This window comes from Anolis sagrei, chromosome X (assembly GCF_037176765.1).
Source record: "Anolis sagrei isolate rAnoSag1 chromosome X, rAnoSag1.mat, whole genome shotgun sequence".
Lineage (NCBI taxonomy): Eukaryota > Metazoa > Chordata > Lepidosauria > Squamata > Dactyloidae > Anolis > Anolis sagrei.
In genome coordinates, this window is record NC_090034.1 from 66,355,361 (window position 1) to 66,371,094 (window position 15,734).

General features: G+C 45.9%; 1 protein-coding gene and 1 long non-coding RNA gene across 2 annotated transcripts in view; both read left to right on the forward strand.

The window, feature by feature from the left end:
• The window catches only part of LOC132780820 (cation channel sperm-associated protein 4-like), a 38,820-nt gene extending 36,812 nt beyond the window's left edge, over positions 1 to 2,008 (forward strand). Inside the window, exons 10-11 of the mRNA XM_067460742.1 lie at positions 1,742 to 1,822; positions 1,931 to 2,008. Coding sequence (XP_067316843.1) covers positions 1,742 to 1,822; positions 1,931 to 2,008 — 159 coding nt within the window. The remainder of the gene's footprint in view (positions 1 to 1,741; positions 1,823 to 1,930) is intronic.
• Positions 2,009 to 2,050: 42 nt separating this feature from the next.
• LOC137097875 (uncharacterized) lies at positions 2,051 to 11,501 on the forward strand. The gene is made up of 3 exons (XR_010910493.1): positions 2,051 to 2,091; positions 3,932 to 3,979; positions 11,403 to 11,501. It is a non-coding gene; the product is annotated as an uncharacterized lncRNA (long non-coding RNA).
• The last annotated feature ends 4,233 nt before the right edge of the window (positions 11,502 to 15,734 follow it).

Genomic DNA, 15,734 nt, shown 5'->3' on the forward strand with positions numbered 1-15,734 from the left:
GAAGAGACCTCATGGGCCATCCAGTCCAATCCCCTGCCAAGAAGCAGGAATATTGCATTCAAATCACCCCTGACAGATGGCCAACCAGCCTCTGTTTAAAAGCTTCCAAAGAAGGAGCCTCCACCACACTCCGGGGCAGAGAGTTCCACTGCTGAACGGCTCTCACAGTCAGGAACTTCTTCCTCATGTTCAGATGGAATCTCCTCTCTTGTAGTTTGAAGCCATTGTTTCGTGTCCTAGTCTCCAGAGAAGCAGAAAACAAGCTTGCTCCCTCCTCCCTGTGGCTTCCTTTCACATATTTATACATGGCTATCATATCTCCTCTCAGCCTCCTCTTCTTCAGGCTAAACATGCCCAGCTCCTTAACCCGCTCCTCATAGGGCTTGTTCTCCAGACCCTTGATCATTTTAGTCGCCCTCCTCTGGACACATTCCAGCTTGTCTATATCTCTCTTCAATTGTGGTGCCCAGAATTGGACACAATATTCCAGGTGTGGTCTAACCAAAGCAGAATAGAGGGGTAGCATGACTTCCCTACATCTAGACACTATGCTCCTATTGATGCAGGCCAAAATCCCATTGGCTTTTTTTGCTGCCACATCACATTGTTGGCTCATGTTTAACTTGTTGTCCACGACGACTCCAAGATCTTTTTCACACGTACTGCTCTCAAGCCAGGCATTGTCCCCCATTCTGTATCTTTGCATTTTGCTTTTCCTGCCAAAGTGGAGTATCTTGCTTTTGTCACTGTTGAACTTCATTTTGTTAGTTTTGGCCCATCTCTCTAGTCTGTCAAGATAGTTTTGAATTCTGCTCCTGTCCTCTGGAGTATTGGCTATCCCTCCCAATTTGGTGTCGTCTGCAAACTTGATGATCATGCCTTCTAGCCCTTCATCTAAGCCATTAATAAAGATGTTGAACAGGACTGGGCCCAGGACGGAACCCTGCGGCACTCCACTTGTCACTTCTTTCCAGGATGAAGAGGAAGCATTAGTGAGCACCCTCTGGGTTCGTCCATTTAACCAATTACAGATCCGCCTCACCGTAGTTTTGTCTAGCCCACATTGGACTACTTTGTTTGCCAGAAAGTCATGGGGGACCTTGTCGAAGGCCTTACTGAAATCCAGGTATGCTACATCCACGGCATTCCCCCATCTATCCAGCTTGTAACTCTATTGAAAAAAGAGATCAGATTAGTCTGGCATGACTTGTTTTTGATAAATCCATGTTGACTATTAGCGTTGACCGCATTTGTTTCTAAATGTTTGCAGACCACTTCCTTAACAATCTTTTCCAGAATCTTGCCTGGTATCAACGTGAGGCTGACCGGACAGTAATTGTTTGGGTCATCCATTTTTAAATGTAGTAAAATGTCTTGTGTCAGGAACCAGTTTCCAGGCCTTTGATTTTGGCGCTGAAAACCAGGGTCCTGACCTAGGACTCTGATAAGGACTGTGCAGCTGGTGACCTCGGGGGAAAGCAGTTGGCATTTGGCGGGAGCGTTGCGCGGGACTTTCAGCTTGGCGGGAAAAAGGTTTTCAAATGTGGGGGAGTGTATAAAAGAGATGACCAGCGGCTGCTGATCAATCCCGGCTTTCTTTGTGTCTGAACATCCAGCATTAAAGGTTTCTAATTGATTACGGATCGGAGTCCTGTGTCGTTATTGGGAACGGCTGTTGTGAGTTGACAGTCTTGCAACAGCTCTAAAATTCTTTTTCTCTTTACCATCTTCCTTTTGTCAGTCCAGTGTATTTGATGCAGAATACCAAAGGGGAGCAGTGAAAACAGCAACTCTGAGAGCACGGCGGCAGTCCTTGGGAAAGGTATGTAGAACAGTGACTTAATGCATACCTTACATTTATTTTGAATGCCCTTGGTTACATTGTGGTCTGTTTAAATGCTGTTTTGCATTTGTTTGGCTGTTTGCTCAGCTGAATGGTCTTCTCACCAAGTCTTGCCTGACTTTGATTGCCAAAGATCAAGAAAAGGGAGTGTGGTGGGTCTTCTGAGTGGCACCTCCTGGCCCTGATTTTTTATTCTTTTTCGTTTACAGCATGAAGCTACAGATGAAACGTTTCGCCGACACAGTGTGGTAAGAACCACATATTTATTTACAGTTCATTTATTTACAGTACTTCTATTCTATCTGTCTCACCCTGAAGGGGACTCAGAGCGGATCACAGAACACATATACAGCAAACATTCAATGCCAACAATGTGATGTGGCGGCAAAAAAACCCAATGGGATTTTGGCCTGCATCAATAGGAGCATAGTGTCTAGATCTAGGGAAGTAATGCTACCCCTCTATTCAGCCTTGGTTAGACCACACCTGGAATATTGTGTCCAATTCTGGGCACCACAATTCAAGAGAGCTTTTTTGTTGAGTTCCAGGGCCAGAGAAGCAGATGGCAGAAACAGAAGAACGGCCTGCCTCAGGGAAGCGTGCTTGCTCCATCCATGTTCAACATCTACACAAATGACCAGCCACTGCCAGAAGGGACAGAGAGCATCATCTATGCTGATGATCGTGCCATTACTGCTCAAGCAGGGAGCTTTGAGATTGTTGAACAGAAGCTCTCCGAAGCCCTAGGTGCTCTTACTGCCTACTACAGGGAAAACCAGCTGATCCCTAATCCATCCAAAACACAGACATGTGCTTTCCATCTCAAGAACAGACAAGCATCCCGAGCTCTGAGGATCAGCTGGGAAGGCATCCCACTGGAGCATTGCAGCGCACCCAAATACCTAGGAGTCACTCTGGACCTTGCCCTGACCTACAAGAAGCACTGCCTGAATATCAAGCAAAAAGTGGGTGCTAGAAACAATATCATACGAAAACTTACTGGCACAACCTGGGGATCACAACCTGACACAGTGAAGACATCTGCCCTCACGCTATGCTACTCTGCAGCTGAGTAAGCATGCCCAGTGTGGAACACATCTCACCACGCTAAAACAGTGGATGTGGCCCTTAATGAGACATGCCGCATTATCACGGGGTGTCTGCGCCCTTCACCACTGGAGAAATTACACTGCTTAGCCGGTACTGCACCACCTGACATCCGCCGGGAAGTAGCAGCCAATAGTGAAAGGACCAAGGCAGAGACATCTCCAGCTCATCCCTTGTTTGGGCATCAGCCAGCACGTCAACAACTTAAATCAAGAAATAGTTTTCTAAGATCTACAGAGACACTCGCTGGAACACCTCAGCAAGCGAGAGTCCAAAAGTGGCAGGCTCAAACCCAGAGCCTCAATCAATGGCTGATACCCAATGAGAGACTCCCTCCTGGGCACACAGAAAACTGGGCGACTTGAAAGGTGCTGAACAGACTGCGCTCTGGCACCACGAGATGCAGAGCCAACCTTCAGAAATGGGGCTACAAAGTGGAATCCACAACATGTGAGTGTGGAGAAGAGCAAACCACTGACCACCTGTTGCAATGCAACCTGAGCCCTGCCACATGCACAATGGAGGACCTCCTTGCGGCAACACCAGAAGCACTCCAAGTGGCCAGATATTGGTCAAATGACATTTAATCAACTACCAAGCTTGCAAACTCTGTGTCTTTTGTATGTTTGTTTGTTTGTTTGTTCTGTCAAAAATGTAATACAGCTGTTCGGTTGCCTGACACGATAAATAAAATATTGACAGATGACTACCCAACCTCTCTTTAGTAATGCCCATTTCAGGAGAGCTCCACTACTAAATATGTCTTACTTCTAGGCACCTCTTACCCATGCTGATGCTTTTATGTTAAGCCGCTTTGAGTCCCCTTTAGGGAAGATAAATAAATATAATTTAAAATAATAATAAATCAATTGTATATCGAGCTGCTTGCCTAATGCTTGAAGAGTCAAAGAGACTTTTGGGGGAGGGGTGGGGCAAATACATGTTATGTTTTATCTTTCTTTCTGTTCTCCACTTTCAAAGCCGGAGCCATCAGAAAAGACCCACGGTCATCACCGCAGGCAGAGTCTGGTAAGATGCGGGAGGGATACATTTACGAAGATGCGCCGCAGACCACTTTGACACCGCCATATAATCCAGATGATCAAAGCAGACAACCCAGATTATCTTCTTTGAACTGGATTATATGAGTCTGCACTGCCATATCATCCAGTTCAAAGCAGATAATCTGGCTTTTATTTGGCAACGTAGAAAGGGAAGGGGCCACAATAACTACCCTGCTAAGGTTTACTTTCAGTGGGCACTTTTCCCTATTTGTCACGGAGAAGGGCTCAAAGGGCCAAAGTTATCAGGCTTGGAATATTGTGTCCCATACCTGGAATATTGTGTTCAATCCTGGGCACCACAATTGAAGAGAGATATTGACAAGCTGGAATGTGTCCAGAGGAGGGCGACTAAAATGATCAAGGGTCTGGAGAACAAGCCCTATGAAGAGCAGCTTAAAGAGCTAGGCATGTTTAGCCTGGAGAAGAGAAGGCTGAGAGGAGATATGATCGCCATGTATAAATATGTGAGAGGAACTCACAGGGAGGAGGGAGCAAGCTTGTTTTTTACTTCCCTGGAGACTAGGACGCGGAACAATGGCTTCAAACTACAAGAAAGGAGATTCCATCTAAACATTAGAAAGAACTTCTTGTGAGAGCCGTTCAGCAGTGGAACTCTGTCCCGGAGTGTGGTGGAGGCTCCTTCTTTGGAAGCTTTTAAGCAGAGGCTGGATGGCCATTTGTCAGGGGTGCTTTGAATGCAATATTCCTGCTTCTAGGCAGGGGGTTGGATTAGATGGCCCATGAGGTCTCTTCCAACTCTATGATTCTATTATTCTAGTAGATGAAGACATTGCTGTCACCTGCAGATCATGGAAGAGTTCCCTTTGACTTGCAGCTCCTACAATGCTCCAACCAAGATGTCTAGGGGGGAATCCTAGTGGTCCAAAAAAACCCCTAACATTTCCAACCTCTGGTTATCCCATCACATTGGACCAGTATCCTCCTTTGTTTCACCCTGGCTTCTTAGTTTTCTCTCCTAAAACTTCAATCTTTTTGTCCAGAAAGGGATAGAACAGGGAAAATGTGGGTCTTTAAACATTATAGCATGTATAGTTCAAGAGGATACACAGGAAGATAGAAATTAAAGAGAAATGGGCTACTAGCATGGAATGGATCGAAAGAGGTGCAGCCAATATAGATACTGTAAAAAAAGATTAAGAAAATTGTGTTCATGGTAAAAGATAAAGATATAGAGGTAAATGTGGCAGGGGGATGGGGAGGTAGAGAGCAGGGGGAAGAGGAAAAATGCAAAAAGAATAACTTTCTAAAAGAGATGAATAGATAACATAGAAATACTCCATTACTTACAGTGTGTATACACAATAGTTGTCTATTACCTATTCACAGATTGTGTGTGTGTGTGTGTAAAGGTTTCCCTTTGACATTAAGTCTAGTCCGGTCTGACTCTGGGGGGTGGTGCTCATCTCCATTTCTAAGAGCCGCCGTTGTCCATAGACACGTCCAAGGTCATGATTGCATGGAGCAGTGTTACCTTCCTGCCAAAGCAGTACCTATTGATCTACTCACATATGCATGTTTTCGAACTGCTAGGTTGGCAGGAGCTGGGGCTAACAGTGGGAGCTCACTCTGCTCCCTGGTTTCGAACTGCCGACCTTTCAGTCAGCAGGTTCAGCAGCTCAGCGGCTCCATATCTATATAAATAAAAATGTAATGTTCATTTGTGGGATTAACGTAACTCAAAAACCACTGGATGAATTGACACCAAATTTGGACACAATACACCTATTAGGCCAATGAGTGACCATCACTCATAAAAACACTGAAAAATACAGCAGAACACACTTAAAAAGCCAAAAAACAAAAAATACATTACAACGCATGTGCAAAACTGTCAGCTCACGACGGCTAGGCTCAATGAAGACAGGAGACTTGCTTCATGTCAATCAAAGAACTTTACTATCAGATACTGCAACACAGAAAAGCCGGAATTGCTGGATGGCTGCAGGCCACCTCTTATATACCCTCCTACACATTTGAAACATACATTCCCGCCAACCACCAAACTCCCGCCAAAGCTTCCCGCCACCAAGCAAACCGCTGTACTCCAAGGCCACCACCTGCAGGGTCGTTATCAGCTAGGATTGTCAGGAGTCTAGTTTTCGGCGCCGAAATCAGGGCTACGGAAACTGGATCCTGACATGACTTCCTCCTCCACTTCTTCCTCCTGAAAGGGAAATGGAACATATATCTAATCGTTTTCCGGGTCGAGGGGCCCCAGGTATTTTTTTAATAGTCCGCAATGAAATACCGGGTGTATTTTTCCCAAATCCTTTGGTAGCTTCAGTCTATATGTGACCTCGTTTATTTGGTTAATGATTCTGAATGGGCCTATATATCGTGGCGTGAGTTTCTTCGATGGTGTGTTAAGTTTGATGTTTTTTGTGGACAGCCATACCAATTCTCCTTCTTCTAGCTTGTCTCCCTCCCTCCTTTTGCGATCTGCGAACAGCTTATGTTGTTTTTGTGCTTCTCGCAATGCTTTCACCACCTTTCCCCAGTTATCTCTCATTTGCTGGGCCCAATCCTCCCCTCTTTCTTGTTCTCCCTCCGGCCATTCTGGGAGTCTAGGAAGGGGGGCTACTTCTTGGCCATAAATTATTTTGAAAGGTGACTCCTGGGTTGTGGAATGTGGGGCTGAATTGTATGCTAGCTCTGCGAAGGGGAGGATATCTACCCAGTTGGTTTGCTGTTGGTTTACGTATGTTCTGAGGAATGTCCCGAGAGTTTGTTGAGTGCGTTCTACCCCCCCGTTCGTCATGGGATGGAAAGCCGAGCTCAATGTCCTCTCAGCTCCTAGCAACCTCATGAACTCTTTCCAAAATCTTGCAGTAAATTGGACTCCCCTGTCACTGATGACTTGGTCCGGACATCCATGTAACTTGTAAATGTGTTTAACAAACAATTCCGCTAGTTTTTCTGCGGAAGGAAGTTTTGGGAGTGCAACAAAATGTACATTTTTTGAGAATAGGTCTAGGACGGTCCAAATGTAACGTTGCCCCTTACTTGGTGGAAGTTCCCCAACAAAATCAAACGCAATCGAACTCCACGGCCTCGTAGGCTCGGTTACTTTTTGCAAAAGGCCTATGGGTTTCTGTGTGGGGGCTTTGCTCTTAGCGCACGTTTCGCAGCGTGAGACATATGATTTAGTGTTACTTCTCATCCCTGGCCACCAACATTGCCTTGCCAGCAATTTCGTTGTTTTGGTGACCCCAAAATGGCCTGCACTTTTATTATCATGACATCTCTTCAACATTTCCCCCCTCAAAGATTCCGGAATGTACAGTTTTCTATTCACAAACACCAGTCCACCCTTCCATTCCACCTTTTTCTCATTATCTTTTAACCATCCGTCCTTTCTATAGGCCTGTTTCAATTCTTCTTCCCAACTTTCTCCCCCTCTACTTTCTACTCCCACTATCTCCCGATTGCGCTCGGCTTGGGCTCTAGTTACTACGGCCATGTTCCCCCTTTGGATTGATATGAGGCTCTCAGCGGCTCGCTCTCTTCCTCCCTCTTGTCGGGGCATACGTGACAGCGTGTCTGCGAGGACATTCTTTTTTCCTTGATGAAATTTTAATTCTATTTGGAAACGTGAGAAATATTGAGCCCATCTGATTTGTTTGGCTGACAATTTACGGGGAGATGTAAGATACTGGAGGTTTCTGTGATCAGTCCAAACTTCAAATGGGGCGCCGCTCCCTTCTAGCAAGTGTCTCCAACACTCTAATGCTTTCATGATGGCCAGTGCTTCTTTCTCCCAGATAGGCCAATTTCGTTCTGTTTCAGTAAACTTTTTGGATAGGAACCCACAAGGTCTTAAGGCTCCTTCAGAGTCTCTTTGCATGAGCGCTGCCCCGTATGCCCAATCTGAGGCGTCGCAATGGAGTATGAATTGTTTGGCCATATCTGGGTGGGTTAAAAGTGGCTCCTCAGTGAATCGCTGCTTAAGTTGGTCGAATGCTTTTTGACATTCGTCTGACCACACTAATTTTGCCCCTGGGGATCGTGTCTTGGCTGTTTCCCCCTTCCCTTTTGTTTTGAGTAGTTCTGTAAGGGGTAATGTCAGCTGTGCAAAATCTTTTATGAATGACCTATAGAAATTTGCGAATCCCAGGAATGACTGCAACTGTTTTCGTGTGGTAGGTGGCTCCCAGACCCTCACATCCTCTACTTTCGTAGGGTCCATTGCGATACCTTTGTGGGATATTCTGTATCCCAAGAAATCAATCTGCCTCTTATTAAATTCGCATTTGGCTAGTTTGGCGAACAATTTTGCCTCCCTTAGCCTTTGTAATACATCTCTCACCAACTGACAATGTTCTGATTCATTCTTACTAAAAATTATTACGTCATCGATATAACAAAACACACCCCGGTACAACAAGGGATGTAGCACCTCATTTATCATCTGCATGAATGCCCCTCCCCCGCCTTTTAGCCCGTAGGGACACACGGAAAATTGAAATAATCCCATTGCGGAAGAAAAAGCCGTCTTCCACTTGTCCTCTGGCTTGATTCTGATTTTGTGGTAAGCCTCCACCAAGTCCAGTTTTGTAAATATCCTCCCTTCCGACAGTCTGGATAGTAGGTCTTTGGTTAATGGTAAAGGGTAACAAGTTGTAGTGCTCACCGCATTCAAACCTCTATAATCTACACACAAGCGCAATGACCCATCCTTCTTCCGTCTAAATAGTACGGGGGCTCCGAGAGGGGAGTCCGAAGGTTCAATGAACCCCCGTGCTAGATTCTTGTCTATGTATTGTTTCAGTTCCTCCATTTCCCTGGCCGACATTGGGTATATTTTTGCTTTTGGAAGCGTTGCACCTTTATCAATCTCAATTTTAACCTCAACCCTTCTTTTAGGGGGTAGTTTGTCGGCCTCCTTTTCATCAAAGACATCAGCAAAGTCTCTATATTGTGGTGGAATGTTCTGTACCCACTCTTCTGGTGTGTTTTCCTCACATCTGCCACCCATCTTTGGTTGTGAGAAGCTTATGCTCCTCTCCTCCCAATTTACTTGGGGGTTTGCTCCTTGTAGCCATGGCATTCCCAAGATTACATGGTAGGTTGCTAATGGGGCCACCACAAATGCCACTTCGCCTTCCCAGTCGCCTACTTTGCACTTCACTCCTCCGACCTCATATTTAGCTGGGGCTCCGGAAGCCACCGACCCATCTAATTGGGTAAATGCTATGGGGGTTTGCAGAGCTATGGTCTTACATTTTAGCTCTTCAGCTAGTTCAGGGGTCATGATATTTCTAGAACATCCGCAGTCTATGAAAGCTTTGCAACCGGCCCATTTATCTAACCCCTCTAGTCTTATGGGGAAAATGAGCATTCCATTGCTTTGACTCACCAAAGTTCCCTTAAGACTCTCAGGCAGGGAGCATTCCTCTGCTTTCCTCCCGGCCACTGGTTTTGGTATCGGCCGTGAGAGATCCCCTCCCTTCCGCTGCCAGCATGCCGAGGCTCGGTGGCCAGGACGGCCGCAGACATAACATCCGGTTTGTCGGCTTTTCTCTCTGCTCGCTGGCTCCTTCTTTGGCGGCTCTCCAGATGGCTTCCTGTCCTCTCTCTTCTGCGGTCTGGATGTTATGGTAGTTCCTCGGTGTCGCTCAATTTGGCTCAACGTTGTCTCCACTCGTCCGGCTAGTTGGATCCAGCCCTGGATCGTCCCTGGATCGTCGCGATGCAGAGCCCATGTCAGCAGCTCTTTCCTCAGACCTTCCTTGAAGATCTCCACTTTAGTCTGGGCAGACCAATCTGGGACCCGTTCAGCCAGCATCTGGAATTCCTCAGCGAATTCCGATACGCTCCTCTGCCCTTGTGTAATCGTTCTCAGCTTGTCTCTTGCTTTGATGCGTTCAAGGGGGTCTCGGAAGCGTGCCTCTAGTGCAGCCAGGAATGCTCTCACCGACCCTAGGCATGGATCGTGTCGAGCGTGCAGTTGCACGTACCAGCTTGCTGCGCCTCCCCTCAATGCTGCTCCTACAATTCTCACTCGGCTGGCCTCCGACCTGAAGGTATGTGCATTATCTTCCAAATACCCTCTTACCAGTGTCAGGAAGAAGTCAAGGTCTTCAGGCTTCCCTCCGAATTCGGCACGCAGATCCTCCCTTCTCTGTTGTAAAGGCTGGAACTGCATTCCTTGTGTGCCTGCTTGCATCATTCCTACTGGGGGTGCGGGCTGCCCGAATGGTGCCTCTATTCGCCCTGCTCCGCGTCCTGCTCCGGTTCCCATGGGAAGGGGTTGCGGGGTTATCGTCACTCCCCGGGACGGACCGTCTCCCCCTTCATTCGGTGCCGCTTGGGTCTTGCGTCTCGCTCCCAGGATCTGGCTGCTCCCTGTACTGGCATCCCACGGGGATTCCGTGCGGGGTGGTTGTTCCTCCAGCAGAGGGGCCAGGCGCTCCATTAGTCGGGACATCACGGATAGCGTGGTTTCCATGGCAGCTACTCTCTCTTCTAGGTATCCCTGCTTCTGGGGAGAGTTAAAGTCCATGTCGCTGCTGCCTCCCCCTGCGGTCTCCCTCACTCGCCTTTGGGTGACTCCGTTAGGGTTAGCGAACGCTGTTGATGAAGCGAGTGCAGTCACTCTTTCGAGTTCTGCTTCAGCCTCACCCAGAAGCGATGTTGGTTTTCCTCCCATCGCCCCGAGGACGGTGTCTTCTTCCTCCTCTGCAGGGGATTCGTTCCCTTCGTCCATCATATCACCTCACTGCGGTTGCAGGATGGTGCCAGGAATTCCGGCTTAATGTCAGCTCACGACGGCTAGGCTCAATGAAGACAGGAGACTTGCTTCATGTCAATCAAAGAACTTTACTATCAGATACTGCAACACAGAAAAGCCGGAATTGCTGGATGGCTGCAGGCCACCTCTTATATACCCTCCTACACATTTGAAACATACATTCCCGCCAACCACCAAACTCCCGCCAAAGCTTCCCGCCACCAAGCAAACCGCTGTACTCCAAGGCCACCACCTGCAGGGTCGTTATCAGCTAGGATTGTCAGGAGTCTAGTTTTCGGCGCCGAAATCAGGGCTACGGAAACTGGATCCTGACACAAAACCACATACACACAAACACACATATATATGCATATACACAAATACACACACATATACACATATATACACAAACAAAACACATATACACAGACTGGGCCACAGCAATGTGTGGCAGGAGAAGGCTAGTGTGTGTGTGTGTGCGCGCGCGCATATATGGAATATGGCCATGAACATTGACATCGATACAAATTGGCTTTTTTATTGTGTTGCCTCCAGATTCATAGCAGGATAATGACATGCTGAATTGTATATTACAAATATGTGTATACATACATGTAAATGTTATCTGCTTCTTTAGACAGGTCTTCATCACTGAAAGTGAAAAAGAGAGAAGATTGCTGTGGAACATCTCCAAATGCAGCATGACCAATTTGTCTCAAGCATTTATCAAACTAAAACTGCTTTTCATCATAAATTACTTCTGTGTGGAACTTGCTTCTCTATTGTCGTCTGCACATAGGTTGCAACATGTACTAATATTCACATTCACTGTACATATCTTATTTGAAGTGCAAAACACCGTGAAAGAACAATACCGTATTTAAAATGAAGAACAATGTTAACCAATATAAGCTTACCAGTATTTCAATGGGAAGTGTGGGCCTGCTTTTGACTGATGAGAGAGTCGTGTTAATTAGGATTAGAAGGGTGTTGGATTGAAGGGTACCCCTTTAGTTAGGCACCCCAAGGCTAGTGACAGAAAGCAAGCAGTCTCCGTAAGTGAAGCAAAATCTTTATTCAAGTGTGGCCACACAGGGAGAAACAGCCAAGACCAGTGTCTTCAAAGAAGGCTGTCTCTGACATTTGGATCTTTCAGTCACTTATATACATGTCTTTTCGCTGCGTCATGGGCACACACCTCTCTTATCAGATCAACCATTCAAAAACATGTTTTTCTCATGTTTTGCCACTTCAGTGTCTCTAACTGATAACCCTCTACAAACTACGTAAACACACACATTATTGTTACAGATAAGCATTTTGGGTGTTAACCCACCCTGGGTACTCCCTGGGCGTACTTGACAATAGAGCATCTTGTGTCTTCTAGGTACTTTATCTCCTCTTAGCTTTTGGTCTTCTGCAGGCCAGAGGAGAGGGACAAGCCTCTCTTTAGGTTTGCATTTCAGCATTTTGAACACTTCTAAGTTCTGTTAACCCTTTCAGGATTGGATGGCCCCTGGAGTTGTAGTTGTTGTTGTAATAATTTTTGGTGAATTTTTCGCTGTTTGGTAGCCTAGGTTTGTTTTCTGTAGAATTACTGATAGTGGGATCATTGCAGTGATGAACAACAATGGTGACAGTGAGTCACCCTTGAAAATTCCTCTCTTGGGCGTTAACAATTCCATAGCTTTCATTGCCCACAAACAACTCAGTTTTCCATTATTTCATTGCATTTTCAGTGAACTTTCTAATATTTTCACAAACCCCAATGACATCTAGACATTTGATGATCCAACAATGTGGCAGCGAGTTAAATGCTTTTTTGTAATCAAACCAAGTTACATAGAGGTTTGTTTTGTGGCTTTTGCAATTCTCCAGTATCATTTTGTCAATCAGGAGCTGATATTTTGTGCCCCTACTTCTTCTTTTATTGCCTTTTTGTTCTACTGGCAAGATGTTATCTGCCTCCAAATAATCCTGCATTTGATCAGCTGTTATGCCTGTCAGCAGTTTGAACATTGTAGGCAGACATGTTTTTGGCCTGTAGTTTCCTAGTATTATCCCTTTTCCTGGATCTCTCTGTGTCAAATATGTCTTCCCAGTTGTTACTCATTTGCTGATGTTTCCAGTTTACAGCATTTCATTGAATTGTTCAGCCATTTTTGAGTGCAGGCTAATCAGATATTTAAGGCAAAATCAATACAGTTGATCATTGCCAGGTGATGTCCAGTTCGTGACATTTCTATTATTATTATTATTATTATTATTATTATTATTATTATTAGGATGTTATGAGTTTTCCATGCTGCCTGGCCATGTACCAGAAGAATTCTCTCCTGACATTTCACTTACACCTATGGCAGGCACCCTCAGAGTTTGTGAGGTCTGTTGGAAACTAGGAAAATTGAGTTTATATATCCGTAGAATGTCCAGGGTGGGAGAAAGAACACTTTTCTGTTGGAGGTAGGTGTAAATGTTTCAACTGGCCACCTTGATTAGCATTTATAGATATATAAACCACAGTTGCCTAGTTTCCAACAAACCTCACAACCTCTGAGGATGCCTGCCATAGATGCAGGCAAAACATCAGGAGAGAATGCTTCTGGAACATGGCCAGATAGCCTGGAAACTCACAGCAACCCAGTGATTCCAGCCATGAAAGCCTTCGACAATACATTATTATTATTATTATTATTATTATTATTATTATGGCTGGATGGCCATCTGTTGGAGTGCTTTGATTGTGCTTTTCCTGCATGGCAGAAGGGTGTTGGGCTGGACGGCCCCTTGTTGTTGTTGTTGAAAGGCTTGGGTGGCCATCTGTTGCGGCTACTTAGTTTGGGGACCCCCAAGGTAGACTGTTCTGTTCTCTGTGCCAAGTCCCCATTCAGCATGCAATACTTCGATCTGGCACAAACAACACATAACTGCTGCAACCATTGGAGGGCAGTGATGCCATTTTTGTCAATGAACAGCTACTGCTGCAATGTAAAAGGAACCTACACATGATTTGGCTGTACTAATATATAATATACTAGCTGTCCCCTGCCACGCGTTGCTGTGGCCCAGTCTGTTGATCTGGCAAATAAAGTAATGAGAAAGTGTTGGTTTCTAATATATGTAATTTCTTTCTGCTTGTGGATAAACAGTATTTCTTGCTGTTTCTTTGTCAGTGTAGATGTGGAGAGTGCCTGGTTTGCCCACCCTGGAACATGGAACATATAGTTCATCATCATCATCATCACTTTATTTCTTAATTAGTCGCTCTCCACCAAAGTGCTCCAAGCGACTTACAATTTAAAATAGCTTATACACAATATAAAACATTCAATATAAAAACATTCAACATAAAAACATTCAACATAAAAACATTCAGCAGTGACTATGGCAAAATTTGATCCGATTACTTAAATGCACAACCAAACAGCCAAGTCTTGAGCGCCTTTACAAAAGGTTGCAACTCCGACATTGCTCTAATATATGGAGGCAATGAGTTCCACAGAATTGGAGCATAGATTGAAAAAGCTCTACAGCCTTGTAGCTTCCAAATGTGCCTCCCTAGGACCCAGTATGTATAGGAGATTTTCCTGGGTGGATCGAGGTGACCACTGATGGGGAAAAGGAATGAGGTGGTCCCTAAGATATAAAGGTGCTTGGCCATTTTGAGCTCTAAATGTCTGGATCAGTATCTTGTAAGAGATCCGATGTTCTATTGGTAGCCAATGCAGTTGTTGCAGAATCGGTGTAATATGGGATCTTATAGATGATCCCGCTAGCAGCCTGGCTGCCGCATTTTGGACCATCCGAATCTTCTGGGTCATTGACTTCGGAAGGCCAGCATATAAGGCATTGCAATAGTCCAACCTAGTGGTGACTGTTGCGTGGATTACCGTTGCCAATGCTTCTACCGAAAGGTAGGATGCCAATTTCCTTGCCTGGCGAAGATGAAAAAAGGCCTGCTTACTTATGGCAGTGATCGCGGCCTCCATTGTCAGCGATGAGTCCAACACAACCCCAAGGCTTTTAACAGTGGCAGACGGAACCAGAGCTTCCCCATCAAAATCAGGCAGAGACTGGGTTAATTCTGGCGTCTGGCCGGGCCAGAGTATCTCAGTTTTTGCAGGATTGACTTTTAGTCTGCTTGCTCGTAGCCAACTCATCACTGCTTCCAAACACAGCTTAAAGTTCTCAGGAATCACAGTTGTCCCAGGTTCGAGACACAAGAGTAGCTGGGTATCATCTGCGTACTGGTAGCACTCTATGCCAAAGCTCCGCACCAGTCCAGCAAGTGGTCGGACGTAGATGTTAAATAACAGGGGTGAGAGGATAGCACTCTGGGGAACTCCACAGCAAAGGCAGGAGCTCTCAGAGCTTTGGCCTGACCACTCCACCCTCTGTCTCCGGTCCCGGAGGAATGAATTGAACCATTTGAGGGCTAAACCTCGTACACCAGACAGAGCCAATCGATGAATCAGCAAGTCATGGTCCAAGGGTGTCAAATGCAGCTGTGAGGTCCAAGAGTACCAATAGCGCTGATCCGCCTCAGTCTAACTGACGACGAATTTTGTCAGTAATAGCTACCAAGACAGTCTCTGTCCCATGACCTGAACGAAAGCCTGATTGAAAGGGGTCCAAACCTGCAGTCTCATCTAAGAATTGCTGTAGCTGCCCCGCCACTGTCCGCTCAATTACCTTGCCCAGGAACGGAAGGTTTGAAACTGGGTGGTAGTTACTAGGTATGGCAGCATCAAGGGTTGGTTTTTTCAGGAGAGGGTGGACCACTGCTTCTTTAAGGCAATCTGGAAAAATTCCTTGCTCCAAGGAGCTGTTGATGATGCTCCTTAAGGGATTTTGTAGTCCCTCCCAGCACTCCTTAACCAACCGGGAGGGGCAAGGATCGAGGGAGCAGGTGGTTGGTCTTGCTGCAGCTAGAGTCTTTTCCAGGTCTTCCATTTCTAATGACACAAAA